The sequence below is a fragment of the Cyanistes caeruleus genome, chromosome 13 (genome assembly GCF_971803275.1).
Source record: "Cyanistes caeruleus chromosome 13, bCyaCae1.hap1.1, whole genome shotgun sequence".
Classification (NCBI taxonomy): Eukaryota; Metazoa; Chordata; class Aves; order Passeriformes; family Paridae; genus Cyanistes; species Cyanistes caeruleus.
The window spans coordinates 15,487,333-15,514,643 of record NC_141713.1 but is presented as its reverse complement, the minus strand read 5'-3'; the positions used below and the strand labels follow the sequence as shown (position 1 = coordinate 15,514,643).

At 38.9% G+C, this 27,311-nt stretch overlaps 1 protein-coding gene and 2 long non-coding RNA genes across 20 annotated transcripts in view; 1 reads left to right on the top strand and 2 right to left on the bottom strand.

Moving 5' to 3' along the window:
• The window catches only part of LOC147650725 (uncharacterized), a 99,670-nt gene extending 90,723 nt beyond the window's left edge, over nucleotides 1–8,947 (bottom strand). Inside the window, exon 1 of the long non-coding RNA XR_015275856.1 lies at nucleotides 8,535–8,947. This is a non-coding gene — a long non-coding RNA (uncharacterized LOC147650725). The remainder of the gene's footprint in view (nucleotides 1–8,534) is intronic.
• BNIP2 (BCL2 interacting protein 2) lies at nucleotides 1,680–23,534 on the top strand. 18 transcript variants are annotated; one of them, XM_086849177.1, is made up of 13 exons: nucleotides 1,680–1,952; nucleotides 5,744–5,896; nucleotides 12,642–12,779; nucleotides 13,207–13,337; nucleotides 14,024–14,091; nucleotides 14,813–14,986; nucleotides 16,808–16,984; nucleotides 17,628–17,730; nucleotides 17,848–17,979; nucleotides 18,605–18,691; nucleotides 18,821–18,919; nucleotides 20,309–20,344; nucleotides 22,271–23,534. In XM_086849177.1, exons 4-13 carry the CDS (start codon nucleotides 13,288–13,290, stop codon nucleotides 22,317–22,319), a joined length of 975 nt encoding a protein of 324 aa, XP_086705303.1. In that variant the 5' UTR covers nucleotides 1,680–1,952; nucleotides 5,744–5,896; nucleotides 12,642–12,779; nucleotides 13,207–13,287; the 3' UTR covers nucleotides 22,320–23,534. The 18 variants fall into 18 exon arrangements, with proteins under 18 accessions (XP_086705303.1, XP_086705308.1, XP_086705306.1 ...); XM_086849171.1 differs by lacking the exons at nucleotides 1,680–1,952; nucleotides 5,744–5,896 and adding exons at nucleotides 8,952–9,547; nucleotides 11,047–11,179; XM_086849174.1 differs by lacking the exons at nucleotides 1,680–1,952; nucleotides 5,744–5,896 and adding exons at nucleotides 9,023–9,492; nucleotides 11,110–11,179.
• Nucleotides 21,916–27,302, bottom strand: LOC111922440 (uncharacterized). Its single transcript, XR_015275853.1, has 3 exons — nucleotides 26,947–27,302; nucleotides 23,743–24,004; nucleotides 21,916–22,040 (listed from the first exon to the last, which is right to left on the bottom strand). It is a non-coding gene; the product is annotated as an uncharacterized LOC111922440 (long non-coding RNA).
• Nucleotides 27,303–27,311: the final 9 nt, after the last annotated feature.

Genomic DNA, 27,311 nt, shown 5'->3' with positions numbered 1-27,311 from the left:
ATGTATTCTTCTTGTTGGCATAGTGTATTTCTGTGATAATTTTATGTGACAGCATAATTAAACTGGAAAACAATTCCCATTTCCTATGTATTTTATCTATTTATCATAATTTATTTCTTTACTTTCTTGTTCTGCTATAAATATTATTGTAAGGAGAGTTAAATAAGTTAAACCAATGCAATTACTTTTACAGATTGAAATTAACTTCATATATCAATTAATACTGGTTTGTATACAGCACCTACTACAAATACAGCCCTGTACAAATAAATGCATTTGTTGCAGTATATTTATAGTGTCACTATGGTTTCCATGTTTGCACTCCTTTTGACTAATGTTCTATATGTTAAAACTTGACATTTTAACAGTATTTTCAAACAATTTCATTCATTATCAAATAACCATTTATTACATTGTGGCAATTTCAAACCATTTACTGGACTCTCTAGACATTGCTAAACAATGATTTATCAAGGAGCGTGCAAATTTTACTGCTTATCACAGCAAATGCAAAAAGTAACATTAAATACTGACTTGACAACAGCCCTGACTGAATTATTTCCTTCTTTTAATCTTGATGAGTCATAGTTAGTAATAGCAGTTTGTAAATGCACTGGAATTTAAGGCAAATATTCTAGATTGCTCCATTATATGAAGTTCTTTCTGGTTTACTCAATTCTTTTGCATGCCTGAGGGATAAATTGAAGACTGTGGGACACAACAGATGCATCTCTTACTGTCTTTCTATTTTCTTATGGCGCTTATGATGCCCCAACATTGTCCTGACAGTGCTTTTCACATTTCACTTGACCATGAATCTAACAAAATTCACCTCTAGCCAAATCTGTTTTGATTTTTGCTTACCTATAGTGAATAGCAGTGAGGCAAATGATTTTCAGTTCTGTTTTCAAGAAAAATCTCCTCCTTCCAAATATTCTAGCCAATAAGTAGAACTGATTGAATTTTCTGTGTGAACATTTGGCTGTAAAATGCTGCTCTTCTAACAGCATTCCTTATCTCCTTATAGAATTTGAGATCCACTCTATGTCTGTGAGAACCAACTGATACCTACAAATGACAATTAGGTCTCTGCAAGCACTTAGGTGTGAACTTTACAAGAAACACTATTTGAGGGAGATATCCCCATTCTCAGAGGTCTCATTAATTGCAGAGCTCACACATTCAGCTCAACACAAAGTAAATTGAAAGGCTTAAATATTCCAGAGGATATTAATGGAAGGAGTTTCAAGGACTTGGGAATACTCCTCATTTGTGGGGTTCATACGCAGTGTAAAGCTGAACAAATATTATTAACACTGAATTTAAATGATCCCTATGATCCCTAAATCAATAGTTTGGCATTGTTGGTTGATGCTACAATAACGTTAAATAGCTCCAGAGAAAGCCAAGGCTTCACTGTGCAAAACTAACAAAACTAACAGCTTAACATCATCCTACACAGAACAATTTATAGTCTGCACTGTTGGTTTGTGAATTGAGGTAATAAGGAACCTCAGAGCAGATTGTGATCTTCCTTGGCCAAGGTCACAAAAAGAGCAGAACTGAAAACTACACACAGATTTTCCACATCAGTCTTAATTTCAAAGGCATACAAAAGGTTTTGATTCATTATCCCTAATTCAGGAGTGGATATGAGGCTCCCTTGTCTTACTTCTTCCATACTAGAACCAGCAAAGACAGCTTTGACTCATTAACCTAATAATGTAGCCATTTGATTTAAATTGCCACAACTTTGAGCAGGTTCTTCTTTCAGCTGGTAAGACAGGCTGTAAACTGTGGTAGAGGAGAAGCAGCCAACTTTCTGCTCTGCACCCTGTGTCATAGGAGGGAAACTTCTGCCCGAAAGGTGTAGTTGAGCTGGGGCACCTCGATAGCCAGCGCTGCAACAGCCAAGGTGCAGCACAAACTGGGGCCTTTATAGCTTTGGAAAGGTAAAATCTTGTTTACTTGCTGAAGGTCTTAGAACCCCCAGCATAAGTACTTCAGTTCTTTAATTTTACCCATGTGTCTCTGGTATGTTTAGCTCTAGCACCTCAAAGCTTGGGTGTTTTCCTGTGATGTCAGTAAGTAATGTTTGGGGTTTGGGGGGATGGACTGCTTTCTTGAGGTTTTATGTTTGTTTGGTTTTTGGTCACCAGCTCTACTAAAGTTCTCTGAGAATCCTGTTACACTAGTAGGGTATAAATAAGCCCAAAGTATGTTTACAGAGTACACAAGGAATGTTCATCCAAAAGCAGTAAAAAAATATAATTAATTTTACCCCAGCAGAACTGCTTACTTGTCTTCTCAAGTTTAACAGATAATTCCTAAAAAATATTCATCCATTCCTCAGTCTCAGCAATTCTAAACATGCTGCTACTTTAAACAAAACTGCCACAGAATTCAGGGTGGCTAGATAAGGCACAAAAAGAAGTTTTGACTTGAACAAGTCATTTAAGTGATGCCAGAATGAATGATCCATTGCATCAATGTCCCTGCCTATTAAAAAAACAAAAACAATTGTCTTAGAAAATGAAAGTGTCTGAGGACCCTGAGCAGTCAGGAGTAAGCATTTAATCACTGGAGAAACTGAAGCTAAATTCAATCCCAGGACAGAGCAGAGGGGCTGCTCAGAATCAGATACCTCAAATTACAATACTTTGGGCACAGATGTAACACTATGACCCCTCTCCAGTGACCTTAATGTAAGTACAAGTGTATTTACTTTCTTTTCTTCTGGTCAGTCTAAATGACAAACTCCTAGGATTTTCAGGTACTTTCAGATCCAACTCTTGTGGATCTAGGAATTGATCCTAAAATGGCTGGTCTTGTTAATCCATTCCAGCCTCCTTTTCTCCACTAGTTTGCCTACTGGAGATGACCAGTTTCTGCTGGTCAAATTAATCATCTGACTTTTTTTTCCCCTATCCCTATGAAATCAAGCTTGAGGGGAATTTTTGAGTGGGTTTTGTTTTGTTTTTTGTTTTTGTTGTATTTTGTGATAGACTTCCTATGTTACAATCCATGGAGCTTCACCAACCATCAGCTATCAAGTGCCTGATAAGTTCTGATTAAGGTAAAAATGGTTTTTAATACAATCAGGGTTAACAGCACTCCCCCTCAGAATGCAGAAATAGAGTTATTCTCTGTGGCCAGCAGCCTGGGCATGAGGAAGGAAGTCATCAAGGCGAGCTTTCCTCACTTAAGGAGATATTATACAAAACATTAAACTCAATGAGGGTATCTGTCAAAATCTAAGAGACTTCATCTCTCCTGTTATTTACCTTCCATTATGGATTAATTTGACACTAATTGCAAAAATAATTTAATTTAGCTAATCTTCAAAAAATACTGCTTGAAAATTAAAATTAACGGCCAGGATAAAATCCAAGTATTCTACCTGAATAAAAGCTTGGACACGAAGGGCCAGATGCAGAAAGCTTAGATAGAAATTACCTCAAAAAATTGCATTTAATATGTGAAGCAACATAAAACTGAAAATTAATTTAAAGAAGAACATGACAGATATCAGTGGAGGTAAAGTCACAGTTTTGTACTAATGGAGAAGCATGGCAAAAAAACAAATTTGGAGCATTTTAGCTCTAAAAAGAACTTTGATACTATATTTTTTTAGATCTAAAAAAATCTCAAATGTATTTTTAGTTACACACTTTCAGTTATCCAAAAAGCAGAACCAAGTATCCAAAAAGTAAATCAAGTACTTATCAACTGTGTACTGGACAAATCAGAGGACGTGATTTTTAGAAGCAGTTTTGTAGTTCAAAAGTCAAATTTGTAACAGCAAAATAATCACAGCTTTCTGATGTTCTTCTAAATTCCTGTTTCTGATAAAGGCATTGTGTAACATGACAGATTCTCGTCTGTACCAGATGGCACAAGTCCCTGAAGAATCGTGTGCCAGCTGTTCACAGGCAGAACACAACACACTCCAAGCACACTTGCTCTCTCCTCTCACTGTGCGCCTGGCACAGCAAGGCTGTGCTGGCACTGGCGCTGCTGAGCATTCAGAGCAGCAGAACCTGGGTGTCACAGGCTCTGTGTAGCACACGTGGGACAGCTCACAGCTCTATAACTTGTGCCTCTGCTACGAGTTTGTTCCCCTGCATTGCTTTCCCCTGCTAAGTTTGGCCAAGACAGTCTCCTGAGTCAGCTGGGTCCAGCAAACAGAGTGTGATTTCCTTCCTCCCATTTGCATTAAACAAAAGGATGCCATTCCAACATCTTCCCAATGCCACCAGACTCGCCTTGCTCTACAGTACAGTGGGAAACCCAACTGTCCCAGACTGCTTCCCTTGCACTCCTGTGTGCCTACTTAATGTAATTAGCAATGTGTACAGCTTGCAAGGGAGAATAAGGTTGATTCTAGCACATGGTTAATTAAGACATTACAGTTAGCTATTTGCTAGGCAGGCTCAGGGGAGTAGTAATATGATATGGAGTCTTTTACCTTAAGTTCAACAATTCTTACCCCCAAATTCCCAGGTAGTGATCAGTAATTTCTCATTAACCCTGACATAAGCTGAATCCAACTCCACTCAGGCATGTGGATGAGTTCTGAGCACATGTCTGTCAACAAGAAGTGTCAGTATCTCTGATAATTAAATTTCAAAGTCAAGAACCCCACTGCTGTGAGTGAGCAGCAGAAGTTGATGTTTCCCCGCAGCATTGCTTTAACTCCTCTTTGTTGTTGTTGCCATCTCCAAACTCAACAACAATCATAAGCTGTCATAATATCAGCAGATACAGATTTATGTTTTTGAAGGCTACAAATTTACTATTGTTCTTAGGTTCCCTAGCGAGACAAACAATAAATAGTAATACCGCATAAAAGTTGGAAAAACATAGTTTAAAAAATACCTAATCCAACACCTAAATTATAATGAATCTCCAAGAGGCCCCTAATTTCATGATCCTACCTGCACTGCCAAGAATGTAAAGAATCATTGGCTCTTGACATCATCCTCTTGCCAAAGGGCAATTACCTATTCTGTATGCATTGCCTTAATCATGTCGTGTCCCATAAATTTGCATGTCTCCCAAGGAAGCACAGTGCATTGCCAGCAGCCTGATAGGCCAGATCAAAACAATTTCCTGGTGTGTGTTTACATCAGCTTTTGGCTTCTGAGCTGCTTTAGCTGTAGTTGCTCTGCAAAACAGCACAAATTCTCTCTCTCTCTGAACTGAGCTGCATCAGGGATAGAGGGGGGAGTAAGCAGAATCTGGATGCATCATCCTTACCAGAACTGAGCAATGCTTTCTAGATTAATGAACTGCAAATCAGCTGCACAAATGAAACCACATGCTAGAGATAAACACAGTCCTCTGAGATGGGCTTGTTGTCACAGTCAGAGAAGGAGAAGGAGAGAGAGCACACACACACACACACACACGTGTGTGATGAGGGGCGCGTAATGAATGCCAGCTTCCCTCCCGCCTCTCTGGGATATGTGAGGATGACAAACTCTCTGAGGAACAATTCCTTTGACTGGTTCGTTGAGGAAAGGAAACTTGTCATGCTGCCAAGAATAAAACTGCTCCTGGGCTTAGTTTTGAATTTTATAAAGTGAATAAGTGAAAAATGTATACACATTCACTTCAGACCCAAGTCATGAATAATTGAAAGAATATATAATTGTACCCAGTTTTCCCCTCAAGCTCAGCCAGCAAAGATATCTTCTGTCCGTGTAACAGGGTACTTCATGTGTTTTGTGTTTTTTTCCAGGAGCTGTTGGAAGCAAGCTGAACTGAATGCATCCTGCATGCAGGTAGAAATAACAGCCTGGCCATCAGAGAACACAGAAACGCAAATGGAGAGCTCAACTCTTTCATATCAAGGAAGAGGCAGATTTTTTGATTATCCATAAACATTTGCTTGGTATGATTCATCCACAATTGATACTGGATTTATACCACAGTATGATAAAAATTATAATATTAACACAGCATTATTGTAGACATTAATAGTGAAAATGGCAAAGATCAGACATTTTTTATTAGGCACAGGAAGGTGAAAAATACCTGTAAAAAATAAATATGCAGAAAATTCCCTCAGAAAACAAAAGTTATCTGTATCTAACTATTTCCCTTTTCTGAGACAGGCACACTTGCCAGTACAAATTTAGTAATGTTCAGTTAAAGGTATAACATATTTGTCTGCAATTCTACTGCTGTACTGGAATTATCTAGCGGTACGTACCCGGAGGGAGATGCAAGAGATCTATTGCTTTTATTTTTTTGCATTATTCTCACAATTAATAGGTCCCTCAGTTTTCAGCCAAAATGAAATTCAGGATTAATATTCACTTTTCTTGAGGACATAGAAGTTAGCAAATATGATATGAATAGTCATGTATTTAGTACCTTTCATTTGCAATACAGCCATCTTATTTAAAGAATAATGAAAAACATTAACAAATTCTACAAAATAATCATTATACATCCCCTCCCTTCCAAACAGACAGGAAGTTCCTCATGGGTAGCAAGCTGGCTCTTGCTTTCTCTCATACCAGCATGGGTGTTTGTAGACAACACACTGTGATGCTCTCTGATAGAGAAAAAGATATAAAACCCCCTGAAAATCATACACAGAGAGGATCAATAGATTGTATGTAGGGAACAGCTACGTCCGTGAAATGGCAAATGTGTGGGATTTTGTTTGACTCTTAGAAGGATGCACATTCTCTCTATTTTGGTACCTCGGTAGCTGAATTCCAAACACAAGTTCTTCACTCAGACCCGACTTAGAACTTGGCTTCTTCTCAACAACCATGCATTTGTTCAGAGACAAAAAGGCAAAACACCAGCGGGGTGTGTTAGGGGATGTGAAGTGAAAGTCTGCTTAAGAACTAATCCACTACAGCATCGTGAGCTGTATCTGAAGTAGCTCAGGAAGCTTGGGAGGAAAGAACACAGGGACACAGTGTGAGGGTCACTTTTGGATCAATAATTTACTTCATGATATGCAAAGACTGTGGGACAACTGAGTGCAACACAATGGCTTTAAAGAGGAGATGATAGAAATATCAGAAGTGAAGCAGAATATTATACACTACCTACCTCTTATCCAGGTATCTGAAAGCTGCTACGCTGTAACATGTTGATCTTGTCATTTTATATCACTGTTGTCTAAGGCAGGAGCCAGATTATTTTTATGGACTACAAAAGCAAGGTAAACTACAACCCAAAAACCTTACCATCAAAAAAGGACAAAATAAAGTTGCAAAGAAAAAGCCACACAAAAGTATCTGGATTCCCTGTATAGGGAAAATGGCAAGGAGGAATTCTGCACAAATGCAGTCTACACATCTACCCCCACTGAGACAGACTTTCAAGTTAATGTTTTCAAGTTCCAACATTTCTGAGCTGTTGCTTGAACCACTTGAAAGGGAGGCACTTCCCATCTAGTTGATGGGGTTCTTTTTAGATTACTAGAAAATACTTTGCTAATATGTAAAACGTGGAAGGACTATAAAAAAGGGGAATGATTTGTATTCTGCTAATTTTGATGGTTAATTTCTATTTAAAGATTAATTGTCAATTATGTCAGACCCTGAAACTGTGTAACAGTTGATTTTCCCCATGCACAGGACAAAATGCATACAACACAACATCATTCCTTCAAGCCTGTTCTCTTTGGTAATGCTTCTGTGTCAGAAACTGCTTATATCTGCAATTATCTGATGTTTAAAAATAGAATTATTCAACAGTCCCTAGTAGTCGGCTCTGACCTCTTGTTTGCTTATTTTCTTGGTTCAATTTGAACACTTGATGAATTTCCAGCTATCTTGTGCCACCTCGTGTAAGAGATGGGAAATTACACAACTTTCTGACCACTGAGACCAGAGTTTGGCATTGCAGATGGTATTTGTGCATTTTAAATATGCTTTTCAGTTTATTAGCACCTGAAGCACATTTTAAAATGTATTAAAATCATTCAATATGACAATTAATTTTCTTAAAACGTTATTTCTTTATACTTAAGCTAGCTCTTCCTTTACACTTGTAGCTTTTATATGACAATGTAATGTCATATACATATGGGTAATGTTTGCCCTCAGGCCATCTGCTGTGCATGATACTAGTTCTTTATGAATATATTTTCGATATTCTAATTATTATACCTTCATAATTGTGGGGTTTTTACCTGTTATTTATATATTTTTTCTTTGCTGATTGGTGGTGCTTGCTTTTTCTTTACTGGTATCTCTCGTTCTCATGTTTTCCTCCATGAATTTCTTGCACCCTTATATATACCCCATTTTAATTCCTTCCACACCTCTGCATATTAGTCACATTCATTCCAAGTTCATTTAGTACCCTATAATGAAACAAACTTGGCTGCTATTGTTGTGTCTATCCAGCAATAGATCAGCTGAGATCAAGTCAGTAGCTGACCGTATATTATATTAGTGGCAAGTTTTGAACTTTAGCCAAAAATTTAATTCTAGTTCTAAAACTAGGACCATTACCATTCGGCACGTGAAAGAGATAAAAAAAAATTTAGATTTATGTACCTTCCCATGATTTTCCTGCGATGAAGGTCGGCCTTTTGGGTGCTATATTTATACAGGTGAAGCTGTAGCTGCAAACGATGTGGCGATTCTGAGGTTTTCCTCGGTACCTGTGCTACCGCTGTGTTAGTGCTGACATTTTCTGTGCTCATTTCCCTCACGCAGGAGGTTTCCCTCGTGCTTTTGACACTCATCTTACACCTTCTTGGGCTCCTGAAGCATCAGGCACGGCACTCCAGCCCCGCATACACAACTCAGCAAGTGGATTTGACATTTTCCGTCCCGCGGGGGCCGACCCAGGGCTCGACCTCTCGAGTCAGTCAAGGGCAGGAGTAGTGGGAGAGGGCGGTACCGAGGTCAGGGACAACACCTAATTAGCTAATTAGCGTGAATCACCTCCAGCCGAGGGCTGCCCGGTGCATGGCCCGTCACCGCTGCGCTCCCGGGCGGTGGCAGCGGCCCTCGGCCCGGCGCCGTCCCTCAGCCACAGCAGGGGCGGCCGGGGCCATTTGGCCGGTTCAGGCCGGAGGAGCCTGCCGGGGGAACTCACTTGTGGGCTGCAGCTTCCTCACAGGGGTAGCGCAGGGACAGGCACCGATCTCTGCTCTGCGGCCAGGGATAGGGCCCGAGGGAACAGCTGGGGCTGGGGCAGGGCACAAATGGGTATGAGGAAAAGGCTTTCACTGATGAGAGCGGTCGCGCATTGAACAGGCTCCCCAGGGCAGTGGTCGCAGCATCAAGGCTGACATTTGCAGGACTGTTCGGGCACGCGGTGTGACTGTGACAGCACCCGGGCGCAGCCAGGAGCCGCTTTCGCCGCCCTTCTGCCCCCGCCCTCACGGTGGCCGCTCCGCCCCGCCCCGCTCCCGCCCTCACGGCGGCTGTTCACGCATGCGCGCGAGTGGCCGGGGCCCGCGCAGCCAGAGCTGTCACGTGACGCGGGCGGCGGATGCGGTTCCGGGTGAGCGCGGGCGCGCAGCGCAGCGCGGCCCCGAGCGCGGCCCCGCTCCCGCCAGGTACGGCCGCGGAGGGGCGGCAGCGCCGGGCCGGGAGCCACGAGCCGCGGCCGGGCTGGGCCGCGCGGGGCGGGCGCGGAGGGAGGCGGCGCCGAGGCCCGGCCGCAGGTGCGCGGCTGACGGCGGATTCTGCGCTGTGGCCTGGCCGGGGCGGCGGCGAGCAGGGACCCCGCGGCCGGGCGGCTCCTCGGCCGCGCCCCCGGCTCCCCCGCGCCGCTGCCGCCGCAGGGGGAAGAGCTGTGAATGCGTAAATGTCCAGGGGAAAATGCCCTGTCCTGCCCTGCCCTGCCCGCGGGGTTTCGCAGGGAGCAGATCCGCGCAGCAGCGAGCCGTGTCGCGGAAGTACCGCGAGTTGCCTTTTGTCTTAGGTCCTCCTGATTTCCTGCTACTAACTCAGTATTCGAAATAGTAGTTGATTGGTTCTGCTTGATTTGTATGCGTATTTAAGTTTTACAAAGGAATATCTGGGCCGGATATAAATTCTTTGGGATTGTTTTGAGAAGTTAGTGTTTACCTTTAAACAAATTTTGAGTGGCGCAGAAATACAGACCCTTCTGTTGCTCTGGATGTGGAGTTTAAAGTAGTGTCCTCGGGAGGGAAGCAAGAGTTTTCAGAAATTTTCTCTTTTAGCTGTCTGATTTCTTTGTGCTTTGATGCTGAGAGAAGGGAGTAAAAGGAGACAATTGATCTGTTATTAACTATAGTCCTTGCATAGTCTCATTTTGCAGACATGCAAGTGGTAAAGTCTCGAGGTCCATCTTCAGGTTTGGGAAATTTGTCCTGGATTTATGGCTAATCTGGCCACGTTCTAAAAACCATTAGAATTATAGAAACGTTTAGAAATTCCAGTGAGCTGCATCCTGTGAGTTTGTGTACCAGAAGATGTGTCTGTTCCTTGCTTTAGGGTTGCTATAAAATCAAATGTGAAAATTACTCTTAAAAGCACCTCTTTAGTGCCTGGTAGCTGGAATTGACATTCAGTTAATGTTTTGTTTGACACAGGGAAGGTGAAATGAGGGTGAAAAATGTAGGCTAACCTTGTTTTGAAGTTGATTTTGACTTTTTGAGATGCTAACAGCTTTCTGTTCTTTGCAAATCAAGTACATTGTTCAGTAAAAATGTTTGACATTGCAATTGTCTGGCAAAGTTACACTTGGTATTTATTCTATTTTAGATGAAGGGGTGCTGGACAAGGACTGAAAATAAGTCTTTGTCTTGGATAGACAGATGCAACCATGGAAATGTCTGGCTTGTAATTATACGTGTAAAAGCCTGAGAACTCAGAGGTGGAAACCTAAATAATAATTTTTGCAAGCAGCCTTTAACTTAATGAATAAAATTATCTTATGCTTTCTGTTGTCCTTCTGTCCCACCCCTGCTGCCAACCCCCTTTTTTAGTCATTTGGGACTGACCCAAGCCTCTGTTTAGCTGTATTGTAAATTTTTATAACTGGCAATTTTTAACAGGCTTCTTAACACTGTTGTACTTGATATTCCAGAATCTACCAGCTAAGGCAGCTTTGTATTAATGGGAGAACTCTGAAAATTATCTATTCTTCTAGGAAAAAAGGATGGAAATACTGATGTTTGACCTCTGGTGCCAGCACTGATATTCTTCAGATACAAACTTAAGTAGGTTTAACCTGCTGTTCTGGAATGGAAACTTGTTCATTAGCCATTGTGAAAGAGCAGTGGATTTGAGTGATGTGTTCTCTTCTGTAATACCATATCTTGCCTGTTGAGATATTAAAAAAATATAAAAGGTGTTGTAGAGTACTAAAGTACTAATGCAAATGATTGCTTTCTTAGTGAGAAGGTGAATTCTGCAAGTGGTGTGAGGAGTGTTCCATAAAAGCACCTTAAGCTTAGATAACAGCAGAGCTGTTTTTAAACTCATCTAAGTACAGCAGGTTTATCCCAGTGTGATGAAGTAAGTGCAGGTGGAAATGCTTCTACACTGAAAAGCTGTCCATTTGAAATGAATAGGTGTTACTTGGTGTTTGGTAATCTTCAAAAGTGTGGGAAGAAAACTGTTCAAGTCTTGGAGCAAACCCCTGCTTTAAACTCTCTGAGAACTGTATAGGGAATGCAGTGCAGGTGAGCTCAAGAGGAGCATCTTACAGCCACAGCACAGTGACAGCTTTGGGGGGTGATATTTGGGTGTTTTGACTGCCAATTTTGTCCTTAAGTAGTGAAGTCATGAGTTAAGATTTTCCTCCGGGTTTATAGTCACCTGTATATTTGCATCAGTTTGTTCCATGCTGCTGGTAACCACTGCATTCCCCTGACTGCTGAGGGCCCCTGGGGAAACTCCCTGGCCTTCATCTAAGTGTCCTGAAACAAATGCATATCGAGCTCTGCACACATTCACTGTTACTACTGATCCAAATGGGATCTGCCCTCCCAGCAAATATTTCAAACCCACTGTTTCAGCCAGCAGGCTGGTGCCCAGGAGTGTCCATACCTTGTATGCTGAGAGCATCATCAGCTTGGTGAGAGGCAGGACTTGTTTCCAAGCAGTGCTTTAGTCAGGACAAACACGGAGAGCTGGGAGAGCGCTTGCTGGGGCAACTTCTTCACACTGCTGAAGAGCAGCTGAGAGGTGCAGGTGCTGAATGCCTCAAACAAGGAGAGTCTGGGCCTTAAGAGGAACTAGGTTGCTAACTTCTAGAAATTTTATTTCAATTTTCTGGGTGAGGGAAGCAGGGAAATGTCAGTAAAATAGGCTTAAATTGAGATCATTAGTGTTTAATTTGTAGAACTGCAGTTTTACAGAAATATTACTTAATTTTGCTTTCTTAATCAGATTGCATAGCTTTAAGCATTGTAGGACATTTAGATCAGAAGAAAAATTTGGATTTGTCATGAAAGGAAAGCTGATCCTACAGAACAGTAAGTGTAATTTGGGTTTGAGCCATGTAAAAAAAAATATATATCTCAGTTAATAAGCAGAATTGGTTGCATTCAAACTTTGTACTTACTAGTGTTCTGCGCTGATTTCTTCTTTGCAAAATACCGTGGTTTCTTGCCTTGATGAATGTTGGTTTTCTTAACACCTTCACTGATAAGTTTACCTGTTTTTGCCAATCTTTAGAGCCAACACAGCCGAGAGCTTCAACTGGTTTGGACTTTTATGTCAACAGAATGGTTTACCATGTTCTGTTACTGGGGATTCCTTGTTGCTGGTGATGGGTGAGCCTGAAAAAATACAGCTTAACTTGTACATCATAGGGTGAGTTCTCCAAAAACACTGTCTTAAACAGTTATCTTTAAAGTGTTTGGGTTGTTTGGGTTTTTTTCTTTTTAAATAGCTTGTAGTTTAGATCTGAACATCTGGACTTCTTCTCAAAATACACACTTATTAATTACCTCCTATAAGAATCTAGAGACACATCAGGTTTCTTACATTTTGGAGTGAAGTGGTGTAATTGTAATGATAGAACAGGTTGCTCAAGACATTAATTTTAACTGAGGGGTTGATCCTCCTTGTCTGCATGAAATCCCTTCCAGCATAAATTATTTTATGATAAACTGTTCCACAAGCAGTCTTGTTTGGTTTTTATTCTGCATAATACCTCAATTTGATAAGTTAAAGGATGTGTTGCGAGTATGGGAATTACCAGAGTATTGAACTAACACCTTCTGTTATGTTCCTGCAGCTCCTCTTTAGCCCATTGTGCTGAAGACCAGAGGTTCTGCCTCATCAGGAGTCTCTGTTAGCGATTCAAGCTGACTGGAGAATGGAAGGGGTTGAGTTTAAGGAAGAGTGGCAAGATGAAGATTTTCCAAGGTTTTGAATTCTTTTCTAAAGTAATTTGGATGAAACACATAACATCAGCAATAAGCTACCTCTTTGTCTTCCTGGTGAACTAATACTCAGTAATAATCCTGGAGTGATTTCCATTAATTTAGCAGTTTTGAAAAGGTTTTGTGGCAGATTTCTTCAGGATTGGCACTGTTGAAGTTTCCACTGTTTCTGAAATGAAGATTTGTAAGCTTGGCTTTGTTTATTTCCTTAGATAATACTTTGCAACTACATTGTTTGCATATTATTTCCAGTGCCTCATGGCCCAAACAATTAATTAAGCAAAATTTTTGAGGAAAGTTTTTCAAAGTTAATGCTTCTACTGATGCTTGGGCCTACAAAAAAACTAAACCAGCTTTAGATGCATTTATGATAACATGACTAAACTTCTGTAATTTATGTCAAGTCAAATTTTGTCATGCAAGAACATGACAAGCTTTGTTAAGGATGACACACTGGTAGTAGTCAGTGTTTTGGTATTTGTCACAGGAAGGGATAGTCTCTTGAATGCTGTAAAGAATTTTCTGCTGCCTTGGTGTTTGTTAACTAAAAGTTTGAACTTAGGCTATAATATATATGTGGGTTTTGTAGTAGGATGTAAGTCTAAATATATGGTACTAAAAAAAAAGTGAAAGCAGGTTTGTAACAATAATTTCTGCTTTGTGTCCCAGGCCCCTGCCAGAGGATGATCCTGTTGAGTCTGATGCATTGGCTGCAGCTGGAACAGAAAGTGAAGCTGGTAAGAACATTCCACTCCAGTCCAGCTGCTTCCTACTTAAATGGCTGCTTTAAAGCTCTGTGTTGTAGGGAGATTTTTTTTGCTTGTTTTGTTTTGGGGTGGTTTTTTTGTTTTGATAGTTGGGGTTTTGGAGGTTTTTGCATTTAACATTTTTTTGGATTTTGTCTGTCTGCTTAACCTGAGGCATTTCCCGTGCTGGATTGGTAATCTGATTTTATTCCTTTCAACTCCTGTCTAAATCATGCCAGAATTTGACTTGTACCTCAAAGCATTTTGTGTATTCACAGAACAGATTGTTTAATTTTCCATCCTTACTGTTGTCAGTCTTTTTTTTTTTTTTTTTCAGTTTGTGTATTATTTTCGATTTTATCAAAGATGGTTATGATGTCACTGAAGCCTAATAAAAAAGCAAGTGCTAGGGACATGAATCTCTTGTATTATATGCAAGGTTTATTCAATGTCCTGGGACACTTGGATGCTGCAGGCAGTATGGTTGGTGTCTGCACCCTGCTCAGATTGTGCATGTGCAAGTGGGTAACTTGAGAACTTTCACCTGCTGTTCTTTCCAGCCCCTGTTAAAGTCTTACTCCAAAGATACCTTGTTTAAATTATGGGCATTAATTTATAATGCATTATTAAAAAGGACTGTGCTCTTCTGTCTTGGTAATATGCTTATCTGAACTTGCTTTAGCTTTGAAAATAAATAATTTGCTTTCTTTAGATACAGAGGGTAATGGAACCAAATTGAGGAAGAAACTAATGGCTCCAGATATTAGCTTAACTTTGGATCCCAGCGGGGAATCTGTTTTTTCTGATGACTTGGATGAGAGTGGAGAGATTGATTTGGATGATTTAGATACTCCTTCAGAAAACAGCAATGAATTTGAATGGGAAGGTGAGTATTTTGGTCCTTTTGTCTGATGCTCTAAAATATTTTTTTATGTGCAGGTCGACTGTTCCTCTCAGAAGAAATAGCTATGACTCAATAGTACAAGAGGAGAAATGCAAAGGGACTGATTAGATTAGGAATTAGAAATAGGTGCAGTGACTTTTTAAAGAGCAAATCAGACCTCATCTGATTAGTATATAGGCAAACAGTTAATAGCTGTAGTTGCAGATAAACTTAGGGGAAGATCATCTACATATACATCTATAAGACTTGAAGTCATGGAAAATCCTCTATTGCAGTAAGTTTTCAAGAGCCATCCAACAGAATAAAGTAGCCAAGGTGTTTTACATGTGTGTTAGAAAAGAATTTTAAATAGAGAGAGCCAAACAAAGGGATGTAGATTAGCTATTCAGAAATTGATGAATTGTAATTTAAGGAGGACTGAATAGTGTTTTTAAAAATACTAAGTAACACCTGGTCTCAAATCTTCCTGTGGTGAGAATGGCAAAAGCCCAGTAGCCTTAGAGTATGCATATTTCCAGATTGACTAGAAGCAGCAGAAGAGCCTCTATTTTATGTCACAGAATTCTGAAATGGCTTCATAGGAAGTTAAAGTAGCTATAGCCACACTAGTACTGATCTCTGTTTTAAGACATTAATAAGTGTTATATCTTACAGGCAAAACTTGGAGATTCTGACAAATCTTATCTGAGATAAACATTTTGTGTAGGACTTCAAGCACAAATTTTAGACTTGGAGTTTAATGATGTTTTAAGGCTCTCTTATGGAAGCCAAGAACAGTTGTGCTGGGTAAATTGTTGGGGTCTTTAACATCTGTGAACTTGATGGTTTAGGAATGTCTCTAATAAGTAAACATGTAAAGTCAATTACTGTTTTCTCATCCTGAAAATAAAATAATTTTAATTCCAGAATAAACAGGAAGTTCTCTTTTCACTGTTATGTTTGAAATGCTGTGGAGAAGGAAACACTCTATAGAATAAGGGGGTGGTTTTGGTTTTTAAATAGCTAAAAACATATTGCAGGGGAAATTTTCTTAGCAGAGACTGTGTTTAACTTTGTAAAAGGATTTTCATTGTTTTAATGAAGAAAAATTGGTATTTAGGGGTAGTTTTGCAGTGATGCGAAGGAAATGTTCCAGATGTTTGTGTTTTGTTTTTAAAAGTGGCTGAAAAGGGTTTCTGTCTTTTCTTCCTTTAATGCTGCTGCCTTCACTTTCCTGGAAGGATAGTTTCAATTAACAGCTTTGTCTTGGGAACAGACAACTAACTTGCAGTAGGTTTTTCTCGCTTTGGGTAAGGTCCATGCAACAAAGTCAAGAATCATTATTTATTGGAGCAAATTGTCTTACAGATTGCTGTCAGCACAAATTTCATACATTGTGATTGCACACGTGAATTACATTTAATTTTCAATAGATTTGCCTGCATGTCTGCTTGTAAGGTACCTCAATGTTTTGAATCATGCTTCATGTAAATCTGTGATTAATTTCTGTAATTCTCATTAGAGTTAACCACTTTGTCTATTTTGGTGAATTTCACTGAGGTCTGTGTTCTGAAAGCCTACAATTAATTAAGCTTCCTCCATGAATGGAGATTTTTCACATACTTGTAATAGAGAAAATGACAGTCAAGAGATAACTGTCAACATGAATATGTTAAGAAAATATCTATGACATCAGCCTTTGTGTTTGACTGGCTGAAGAATACCAAAATAGATTAGATAGCAAAGTGGTTAACTTGTATTGTAGCTGATTGTCACTATGCATGGTATTCATAATGGGTCTTCAACGTGTTCTCATTCTCACAGATGATCTTCCAAAACCAAAAACTACTGATGTCATTAGGAAAGGATCACTGGCTGAGTACGCTGTGGCAGAGGAGAAGGATGATGGTCGGCGCTGGAGAATGTTCAGGATCGGGGAACAGGACCACAGGGTGGACATGAAGGCAATTGAACCGTACAAAAAAGTTATCAGTCATGGTGGTAAGGATTGGTGATGTGCTCAGGGAACTGCTGAGCAACTACTTTTTTAAGCTGAGTTGGGGAGGAAGAGCTTTAGGCATAAAGACTTGCGTTAATTTGTTGCAGTGTTAAGACATGGATGATATAATAATTTTTTTCTGTATTAAACTAAAGTTTCAAAATGTACACATGGTCACATGTACTAAAATACATCTTTGGAATAAGATATATTTACTCCATCCTACAGTGTCACTGCTACCTAGTTTTTTGGCTTCTAGACTATTGAAAACATTAACTATCGATCTACTAAGGCAGAAATCAAATCACGACTCTTTCCAACAGTCTGTGAAGTTTAGGTTGGAAGAAAAGTTGACTAAACTTAAATAACATAAGATATTCTTAAATATACTGAGGTTCTACACCGAAACAGTGGTTATAGATGCAGTGTTTGACTGACATCAGCTTCAGCTGTTGCTTTAAACATAGACAATCTTGAAAAAGAAACCTTGATGTTTTCTGTAACTGTATGAATGTGTCCATATGGATCTTTGTACATCTTTAAGGTAAATAATGAAAAAGCTTACTGAATGTGATTGACTTTGTGTAAATGTAGTCAGTGTATTGTCACCTTTGACACTACTGCTACTTATTTCTTTGTTTTTAGGTTATTATGGTGATGGGTTAAATGCCATTGTTGTGTTTGCTGTTTGCTTCATGCCTGAGAGCAGCCAGCCTAACTACAGATACCTAATGGACAATCTATTTAAGTAAGTCATTATCTGCCTTTATGGGTTTTTGTTATTTTTAATATATCTGTGCCCTACTAGGAATTACTTTCAGATTAAGGTTGTGGATATTGAAGTTTTCTTTTTTTGTCCCTCCAGGTATGTAATTGGCACTTTAGAGCTGTTAGTAGCAGAGAACTATATGATAGTTTACTTGAATGGTGCAACAACACGGAGAAAAATGCCAAGTTTAGGATGGCTTAGGAAATGTTACCAGCAAATTGACAGAAGGTGAGAAGCACTGCAATATTTTCTTAAAATATTCACATGCTCAGACATAGACATATTTGGGAAAAACTGCTGATTAATGTGTCTGCTCCCTTCTGGTTAAGATTTGATGAAGGAAATTGGTGTATTGAAAACCTCTTCCTAAGCTAGACAATGTGCTACAAACATGCCTAGGTAGTGTTGTGTGGTGGATTTTTTTGGTTGGTTGGGGGTTTTGTGCACACTTTCGTTGTTATTGTTGTTGTTCTCAGGGTGGTTTTTTTTAGTGAAAATAGTATTCTTAGAATACTGAGTATTGTTATAGAATTGTTATTGTTGTAGAATATCCTTAACACTTCATGTATTAACACAAGGCAATAAGGGGAGCCCTTTGTGAACCACTTCATCCTTAGTTATGTAAAAAGATTCAAAGAAGCTTCTCCTTGGAATGTTACTTCCTTGTCAAATTGATACTGAATCTTTAGTTTTTGTCTTTGTGTAGTATTTTTTCTTCGGATGGAGGTCTAATAATGGGATGTCAGAACACTGTTTATATGACAGCTGTGCTTCTAGAAGCACAACTTATATATTCCAAAACCCCTGGTCATGCTTTTTGTTCTAGTAATTATTCATTGTTTAAATCCTTCAGATTAAAGAAAAATCTGAAATCATTGATCATAGTTCATCCTTCCTGGTTCATCAGAACACTCCTGGCCATCACAAAACCTTTTATTAGGTAATACTCTGGAAGCTTTTTCATAAATAATTCTGACAACTGTTTAATCTAAACTTAAAAGACTGTTTTAATATTAACCTAGTGAAAAACATTTGGAGTTGTAACTACCCTGCATTTGTTCTTCCACAGCTCAAAATTCAGCCAAAAAATTAGATATGTCTTCACCCTGGCAGAACTAGCTGAACTGATCCCCATGGAATACGTTGGCATCCCAGAATGCATAAAACAGTACGTTTTATTATTCCAACATCTTCTGCATTGATCATGGTTTAGGACTGGGAGATGTTGTAATCAGTGGTTTAAATGTAACACTTGGCACATAATGACTTCACTGAGATTACTGCTGTCTCTAGGAGTGTCCATGTTTGACCTCATTTCTAAAGGCAGTTTTGTATGGAGTAGCAAGGATAGCCAAAATGTTAATGTATAGTCATTTTCACAGTGGAGCTTTGTGCAATTGCTTAGTTGTGGTGTGAATTAAGCCTTCTAGAGAAGGTCTCATTCCAGTTCTTCTGCACCTTAGTGTGTATATGAAACTGGTTTGTGAGTGAGAAATTGAGGGCATGTTGATACTGAAGTTATTTATAACGTATTCTGAAGTGTTTTAATTAAAATGTGGAACAATTTAAGTGCTGAAATATCACTTGGATTGGTTTTCATTTAAAAGAAAAGCAGCGATGGGAAAATGCTGAATCCTTACCCCCTGCCATTTTAAACTACTTTGGTAAAGAAATAACACAGCATCAATGTAATTTTTTTCCCTTCCCATCAGATACAAATACCCATTTTAACATCAGCACAGATCTGCTCACAAATAAGATGATGATCATTTTGTCAAAAGCATTAGTGAATGCAGTAATAGAGTAGAAACCATAAATTTGGGTCTTAAGAAAACCAGATGAAAACAGTAACAATCCTGATGAGAGCCTTTTAGAGGTGTAACACACAAACCCTGTGTTGTCTGCATTGTAACAGGTGAGCAGAAACAGGGGGAAGGTGGCCCAGTGTCACTGAGCACACACAGGAGCACATCCATGCTGGACAAAGCCTCATGCCCCCTGCAGATAGCTGGTTATTTTAATAGACATGCAGCTGTTGTTTTCATGGCATGGGAGTGAAACACATCACAAAGCTGAGGCAGCCTTGTGCTGTCTTAAATTTTTCTTAACTGTTTTTTTTATGGGTGTGTTATGAATATTCAGACGGTCATTCTGAGTTTTAACAGACTCATCTATGTATTGATGAACTTTTAACTGTTCTGCAAAGTCTGGACTTGGTTAACTTAAAAGACTTAATTCTCAGATTTCTGTGGAGGATTATATCTGGTTTCAAACTGTTATGGATACAGACTTTAAATTTTAGTTATGAATGCTAACACTGTACAGGAGCTGTGCAGTGTATTGAATTCATTTGTTATGTCATAGTAACTAAATCTTAATGGTTTTTCTTTAATGCAAATAAATGTTGGAGATACAGTGTATTTTTTTCTTAATTATATCAGTTTCAAAATTTGGTAAGTTTCTGCAAATTCTATTGACACTAATACTGGTGTGCAGCTTCTGTTGATTTTGGCCTTCATATGTTATATTTACTGAAATAAAACTTTTCCTCACCAAGGTATGAAGAAGAAAAGTTTAGAAAGAAACAGAAAAGGTATATCCATATTTTGATTAGGGTTGCATCTAGATAAGATAATTTGCATTGCAACTAACTCCCAGCTGATGGGCTTGCATAAAGGAATAAGCATTTGTAAATATAAACACGCACTAGTGCCCAGGTTTTTACTCATGACTATACTGTACTTGCAGGCAGTATGGAATCTGTAAGAACTCACCCTGGGTGTTCGGGCAGCTATTTGTGAATAGTTTCTATTACACTTTTATGTGAGATGCTCACTTTTAAGGGGATACATGGGTTCTCAACTTGAAGTCTTTAAGAGGCAAAAGTAGTGCTCCTGTATGAACCCATTAAATAAGATGTCATTGTTTCTAACAGGAATTATGTCTGGAGATGATCTATTTAGGTGCTAAGCTGTAGCTATGCATTAGCAGAGATGCAGCTCTGTAAGGAGTTCTAATATTAAATCTTTTGGTTTTGGTATTCACTACCTTTTTAGTTATTAACTTGCATAGATACAATCTAAATTAGTATTTTAGTGCTGTTTGTATTTGCAGTGCCTATGTTCCTTCCTAATAAATACTGGATTTCCACTTTGTTAATTTCCAGTCTCCTGCTAACTATTCAAGCTATTCCACAGCTGATGATTTTTTTTAATGGATATGTTATTTTTTCACTCACTAACAAATATACTGAAAGACTTTGCTACTAACTGTTGTTTTTTTTTAAAATTACTTTTTCTTTTTGTGCCTAACTATTATGGAAGGCATTGTCTAAATTGGGTAGAGGAACACTGAGATGGAAATAAAAGGAATTTAAATTATTTCTGGAAGCTCAGATGTAAACCTAGTGATGTGTTGAACATTCTTTAGGAAATTACTTAGGAATTACTCCAATTAAGCGATAATTAAAAAAATCTCCAGTAGCACAAACAGTTTTTAGTGCCCTTGTTGATAACATCACCTATACTACCATCACTTTTATAAAAGTAGTATGTTCTTCAGTGAAAATTAGATACAGAGATCACAGGCAGAATTGGATACTGAGCCTTTAATCAGGTAGAAAGCAGCTCTTTTTTATGGGTTCATGGCTCAAAGCAACTGTCACTGTTTCCATCATTTTGAAAACCTGGCTAGTTATAGTTTGAGAGACAGGACAGGTATGTTAGATTGTTAGAGGACAAACTTGGTCTTAGTCTCTCACTTTGGAACTGCTGTTGGTTTTAAAATTAATTTGCCTCCATGTACAATTTATTTGCCAGAAGATGTTATCAAGATTGTAGGTTGTTCTTCCTAGAAAAACAAGAAGTACATTTTGTGCAGGGCTTTGAATCGTCCCCTGGTTTCTGCAAAGCAGTATTTTGTTTGCTGGTTCCAAGGCAGATGTTAAAAAATAAGGTACAAAATCAAACCCACTGATAGAATCAGCATGATGGTGAATTTTTCCAGGGTAATTGCAAGAGTCTTAGAACATAATAGAAAAAGTATTGCAGTTAAAGAGCCTCTTTACTTTTGTTGATTAACTAGTACCCTCTTGGCTTAATTACTGTAACATTAAAGGTAATTCAGTCATCAGGATGGTAGCACTTGCCAGTATTGTCACGTTACCTGTATTGTATTTCCGCTTGCATTTGTTGCTATGAGCACAGGCCATGTTTTCTTCTTCTGTGGTCAGACTTCATCTGCACTTCTAAATGCTTCCTCTCAAGTGCTCTAGTTACTTAAATGGTTTCCTAACAATTCAAATTAATTTTTAGGGGGTGGTAGTAAAATAGGTATTGAAAAGAACCCAAACATCATGACTACATTAAATAAAAACCTTCATTTAATATTTATTTACTAAAACCTTTTCCATGTAAAAGCTTTGTTTTTTTTCTGTTAAGGTTAATAGTTTTTTCTTAATAATATCAGCTATCAAACTATGTTAACATAGTTTAATTTCACTGCTTTCTTTGCTAAGCAGAGTTGACCAAGAGCTGAATGGAAAGCAAGAACAGAAAAGTGAACAGTAAGTTTGGAGTCCAAACAAGACTGAAGAATACGCAGATGGAACATTGCCATTTGTGCTCTATTACAGTGCATTCTCTGTGTCTGTGTATTGTATAATCTGTTGCAAAAGGTGCTTTGGACTAGCACCCAGTGAACTGCTTACTGCTGTATTGGTTTGTCTTGACTTTAGTTGCTGTTTATGTAATCGTTTTATACTGCTAAATGGCAAAGAACCCTATGTTTTCAGAGGATGTTCTTGCAACTGTTTATCTAAATGATGCATGTTCTTCAGTAAAATATTTATATACCTAAATGTTAAAGGAAAGAGATAATATATATATTTTTATGACTGAGCAATATATTGTGTGTACCTGCTGAAGGAATTCATTTGCAGGTAGACAAGGCTATAAGTTACTTGTTATTGTATAAATCTGTTTTGCTGTAAATGGTCAAGTGCATTTCTTTGTTGTCATGAAAACTTGTTTGGATGTTAACAATCACATAACTTGGCTTTCACAAATACAGAGATCCTTATTTTTGTTCACTTAACCTTATAGAAGCTCACTCCTTTACCTCAGAGTGAGCTTCAACTTTGGTGTCTTTCAGTCCATCATTCAGGATGCAGAACTGCAGCTCTGTGCGTGGCAGTTGGCCATGAGGTTTAAGCCTAAGCCACAAAAGCTGAACTGTCTGACTGGTAAGATACCAGACCTTCTTCAGTTGAAGTTGTGAATTTAGATTCTGCTTCAGTACGTCAAGACTGTCTCAGCTAGAAGTAGGAAATTAGTTCACTGCAGTTCTTCATGGATGAATCTTGATTGTTACTGGTAGGAACTCTGTCATGCTCTCTGGTTCATGGTAGTACTTGGGAGCCACACAGCTATTCTAGCCACAACACCATTTTTTGGGGCAGAAATATGAGAAGTCTTACACTACCTGTGTCATTCTTGTAGATGAAACATCCATTTCTAAAGCTATTAGGCACATGATACCAGCACTAATTGAACTTTTAAGATGTGTTTTAAAGGTTGGGGTGTTTTCATTCCCTGCAATGGTGGTAAATCCATGTCTGTAAATAGGTTTTCTTGGACACACAACTAGTGTGTTTAGGTTTACTGGGATAACAGTAATGCACTGGTTGATACCTTGTAAAAGTTTGTAACATCTTTTGATAAACATTGCATTTTTCATGTAAGGGCAGGTGTATGCAAATAAATTCATTCAGGAGTTGAGCAATATAATGTTGTAGCAAGTATATTAAATCTTTGCTTTTGGTGTTTATTGTGTTCACAATTTTGTTCCAATGCCAAAAAGTAACACTTTTTAACTATATTTAATGTTACTCAGTTACCTTATCAGAAAAAAAAAAAAAAAGTTATGTTCAACCAGATTTCTACCTGAAACTGATAAATAGCAGTTGTGAGATATTCCATGGTCAAGACTTACCAAGTAACAATTAATCCACTGTCTCCAGTGATACCTGTATAGACTGAGAGCATGTGGATGTCAGGTGAAGGAAATCCGCTCATGTCTCTGGAAGTTTGTTTAAATCTGCAGTTCAGATACTTTCATCTCAAGCTCTTAAGTCCTTTTGTTGCAGTAGTTTCTGTATCAAGAGTTTCAAGGAGATTGACAGGCAGGGTGTGTTCACACAACAGTACCAATGCCAGGTTACCTTGCATCCATTCCATCAGGTTTGAAACTTGCTCTGAAAGCAGAAGACAAATGCACTTTCTTTGGGGCTGTCTTATGTCCTGCTTCAATTTGGATGTTGACTCAAATTAATGTAAAGTTCAAGTCAGTACATGGAGCACTTGCAGCCTATTTACTTGCGATACTTTCACAGTGTGGTCTGTACAACCATGCAAATCTGATTTTTACTGGGTTTGCATGTGTCCTAAGCTAAACAGGAAGCATTCTGATTATCTCATTTCCATTTTCTCCTAATTGATAAAAAGATTAGTCTCGGTAAAATTATATTCTTAGTGGAGGGACTGTAATTCTCTATGTCCTGTGGCTTCCTGTGTGTATAGTGCAGTACAGAGTTCCTCTGTATATGCCACATTTACCAAATGATGGGATTGTTACTGTGTTTCCTGGTCACCAAGGATTCTGCAGTTTCCTGCTGCAGTAATATGATTTCTTTTGGAAATGTGTATGTGCTTATAAATGGTTTATTTCTCTAGTAGAAGTTGTTGTGAATGAGTATACAGCACAACAGTTGTTCTGTCTCTAAAGATTCGTAGCTTGAGAAAGAAGTGTACTAAAGAATTACTCCCCTCTGACTTCCTGCAGTTCATCATTTAGTGGTGAGGTGGGTGTTTACAAAAAGCAAAGTGGTCCCAAAGCTATGGATAATGTTTTTTCAAACTTAACTTTTTTGAAATTTATAATATAATGTAATATATTTTAATATTTAAAAACCTGAAAAGTTGGAATGTCATACTTTAATAAAAATTATTTCAAAACTTGAATCACTTTGTGATAAGATAGTGTTGTAGGGAATTCACCTTTCAATGGCACTTCCTTCTAAAACTAAGAGTAATTTTGCTAGAATTTGGTGAGCCCTGACAAGAAAAAATTTCATGAGCCATTGATTTACCTCTGATTTGGAGGTCTCATTATATATATTTATACATGTATTTAAGAAGTCATTACCCATCTCATTATTGCTGTGCACAACTGAATTAGAGACATTTGGGCCAGTGGCCTCTCAATGTGACATTTCCTAACGATTTCTGCAGGGAAAATCCAGAAGTGGCAAAGAGATTCTGGAGAAAATGTCATTAAAAACTGGTGTGAGCAGACTCTGGATTTGCTTGAATGTTCTTATCTGTGTAACATGGCAGAGACATGCTCTGTTGGAGGGTAGTGGGAAGGGATGTATAATGATTTAGTGCTGAAGCAGATTGAAGTCATTGAGGTTCTGGGATGTTGAAATGAAGAACTTTTATTTCAAAAAGCATCAAACTAGTTAGAATAACTAGTAACCTTGTTCATAACAACACAGTTTGGCGTATTTTTTTCCTTTAGTCTCAGTAAGCAAGTGAAAAACAGTCCCAGCTGCTGTGAGGAACATTGTACTGAGGGACAGTAGGTACACTCTAAATTGCACTCCACTAAGATATTAGTGCCTCTATCTGTTCCAGCAACTTTGTTGCATCAAACCCTAAATTCTCTAATGAGAGTTTAAAACTCTCAGTAGTTAATTGTGTCACACTTCAAGGTTAGATCACAGGTGGTAGCAATGAAATCTTTTATGAAATGGCCTCAAAATGTGTCATGGGGAGGAGAAAAGGTGTCCTTGGTGCCTGGTCACATCAGCTTCACTGATGCTGTCTGCTGAAATGTCTGTAGTTGACTGAAAAATATTGAACTACATTGTGAGTAGGCACTTTATTAACTAAATCTGCCACAAGGGAGAAAGTTTCTTGGTTAAAAGCGTCTTTCTTTCAGTGTTAAAGTTTTGTCAGTGTATCCTACAGATTTATACAGTATTTAGTATCTAGAAAGATGGTTTAAATGCACATCTTCTCAAAAGCTGTTGTCTTTCGAAATTATTTGAATTCTCAGGTCATTCCAGTCTCCCTCAAAAGCCTCATATGAGGAATGGAGAGGGATAACAGCTTGCATGTTTTTTGTAACCACAGAAGCCTGACAGATCTTGCAGTCAAAATTCTTACTCAGTCCTTGTGGATGGAGATCATTCCCTAGAGGATTTGTTCCACTGACTGCTTGCCAGAGACACTTGAAACAAGTGCTTTAATTATACTTTTTAAGGACACCTGGATTGAGAGTAACACTCTGAAATGTAAGGAATATTTAAATATTCATATTCTGAAAGACATATCTTGCAGCTTTTTTAGCTTCAAAATTCTAAGTTGAACTACACTGTTTCTTTTATCACATCTAATTACCCATATTAAACTAACATGAAAAAAGGGCATTTGTGAAGAGGGTGCAGTCGTGTTAGTTTTTCATTCCCTTCAAGCATGAATGGGATCAGTGAAATTAAATCTATCCTTTGCTCAACAAGATTTTTTTCAGTTTTGCAACTTGAACTGCCCAGATTACTCTGATCTACATGATGTTTTTTATATTAAAAATATAAATTTAAAATAAAAATATTAAAATAAAATATGAAAGTATTAAAAATGATCTGAAGTTATTGGAGTGTTTTCCAGAAGTCCTTGTCTTACCATGTTCCTTACTCTAGCTTGCTCAACTGCTAGTTAATACTGGTAGCATGGAATTCCAGGTTAATAATTACAAATAAATATTCATAAAGGACAGATGTTTAGTTTACCGGTGGCTTTGCGGTTCTGCAACGTTTCTTAGTAATGTAACAAAACCTTTCAATTAACAAGAAAGACCTGAGCAGTAAGGTGCTCTAATGGTTGAATGGTAGATTGAAGGGTTAAGATAGAATGATTAAGCTGTCAATTATTGTCTGTAAGGTTTATTATCTTTGATAACGGGAAACGTGCCGTCTTTAACAAAGTAAAGCTGCACAAATCATGCAAAAGCACAGGTTGCAGAGTCACAGACAATAGAACTGGCTTAACTGGGCTAGTAACACTCTTCGCAGATGTGACTATTTTCCTTTATCCCTTTAACAGAAAAGATAGAAGTCGAAGACTCTTAACCTACCTCTGAGTGTGCCCGCGGTGTGAATGTGAGCGTGCCCACAGTATGAGTGAGTGTGCCCGCGGTGTGAGGATACCCGCGATGTGAGGGTGTGAGTGTGCCCGCGGTGTGAGTGTGCCCCCGGTGTGTGTGTGTGTGAGTGTGCCCGCGATGTGAGGGTGCCCCCGCTGTGAGGGTGCCCGCGGTGTGAGGGTACCCGCGATGTGAGGGTGTGAGTGTGCCCGCAGTGTGAGTGTGCCCGCGGTGTGTGTGTGTGTGAGTGTGCCCCCGCTGTGAGGGTGCCCGCGGTGTGAGGGTGCCCCCGCTGCGCGGGCGGGACTCCCCTGGGCCGGGCCCTGCGGCCGTTCCGCTTCCGGGCCGCGGCGGGC

Excerpts from the sequence above, each read along its gene's own strand:
- BNIP2 (XM_086849177.1), top strand. The coding sequence starts at position 13,288 with ATGGAAGGGGTTGAGTTTAAGGAAGAGTGGCAAGATGAAGATTTTCCA. Across the intron at positions 14,092-14,812 it reads TGGAACAGAAAGTGAAGCTG|ATACAGAGGGTAATGGAACC; the intron begins GTAAGAACATTC and ends TGCTTTCTTTAG. Across the intron at positions 18,920-20,308 it reads ATCCCAGAATGCATAAAACA|GTATGAAGAAGAAAAGTTTA; the intron begins GTACGTTTTATT and ends TTCCTCACCAAG.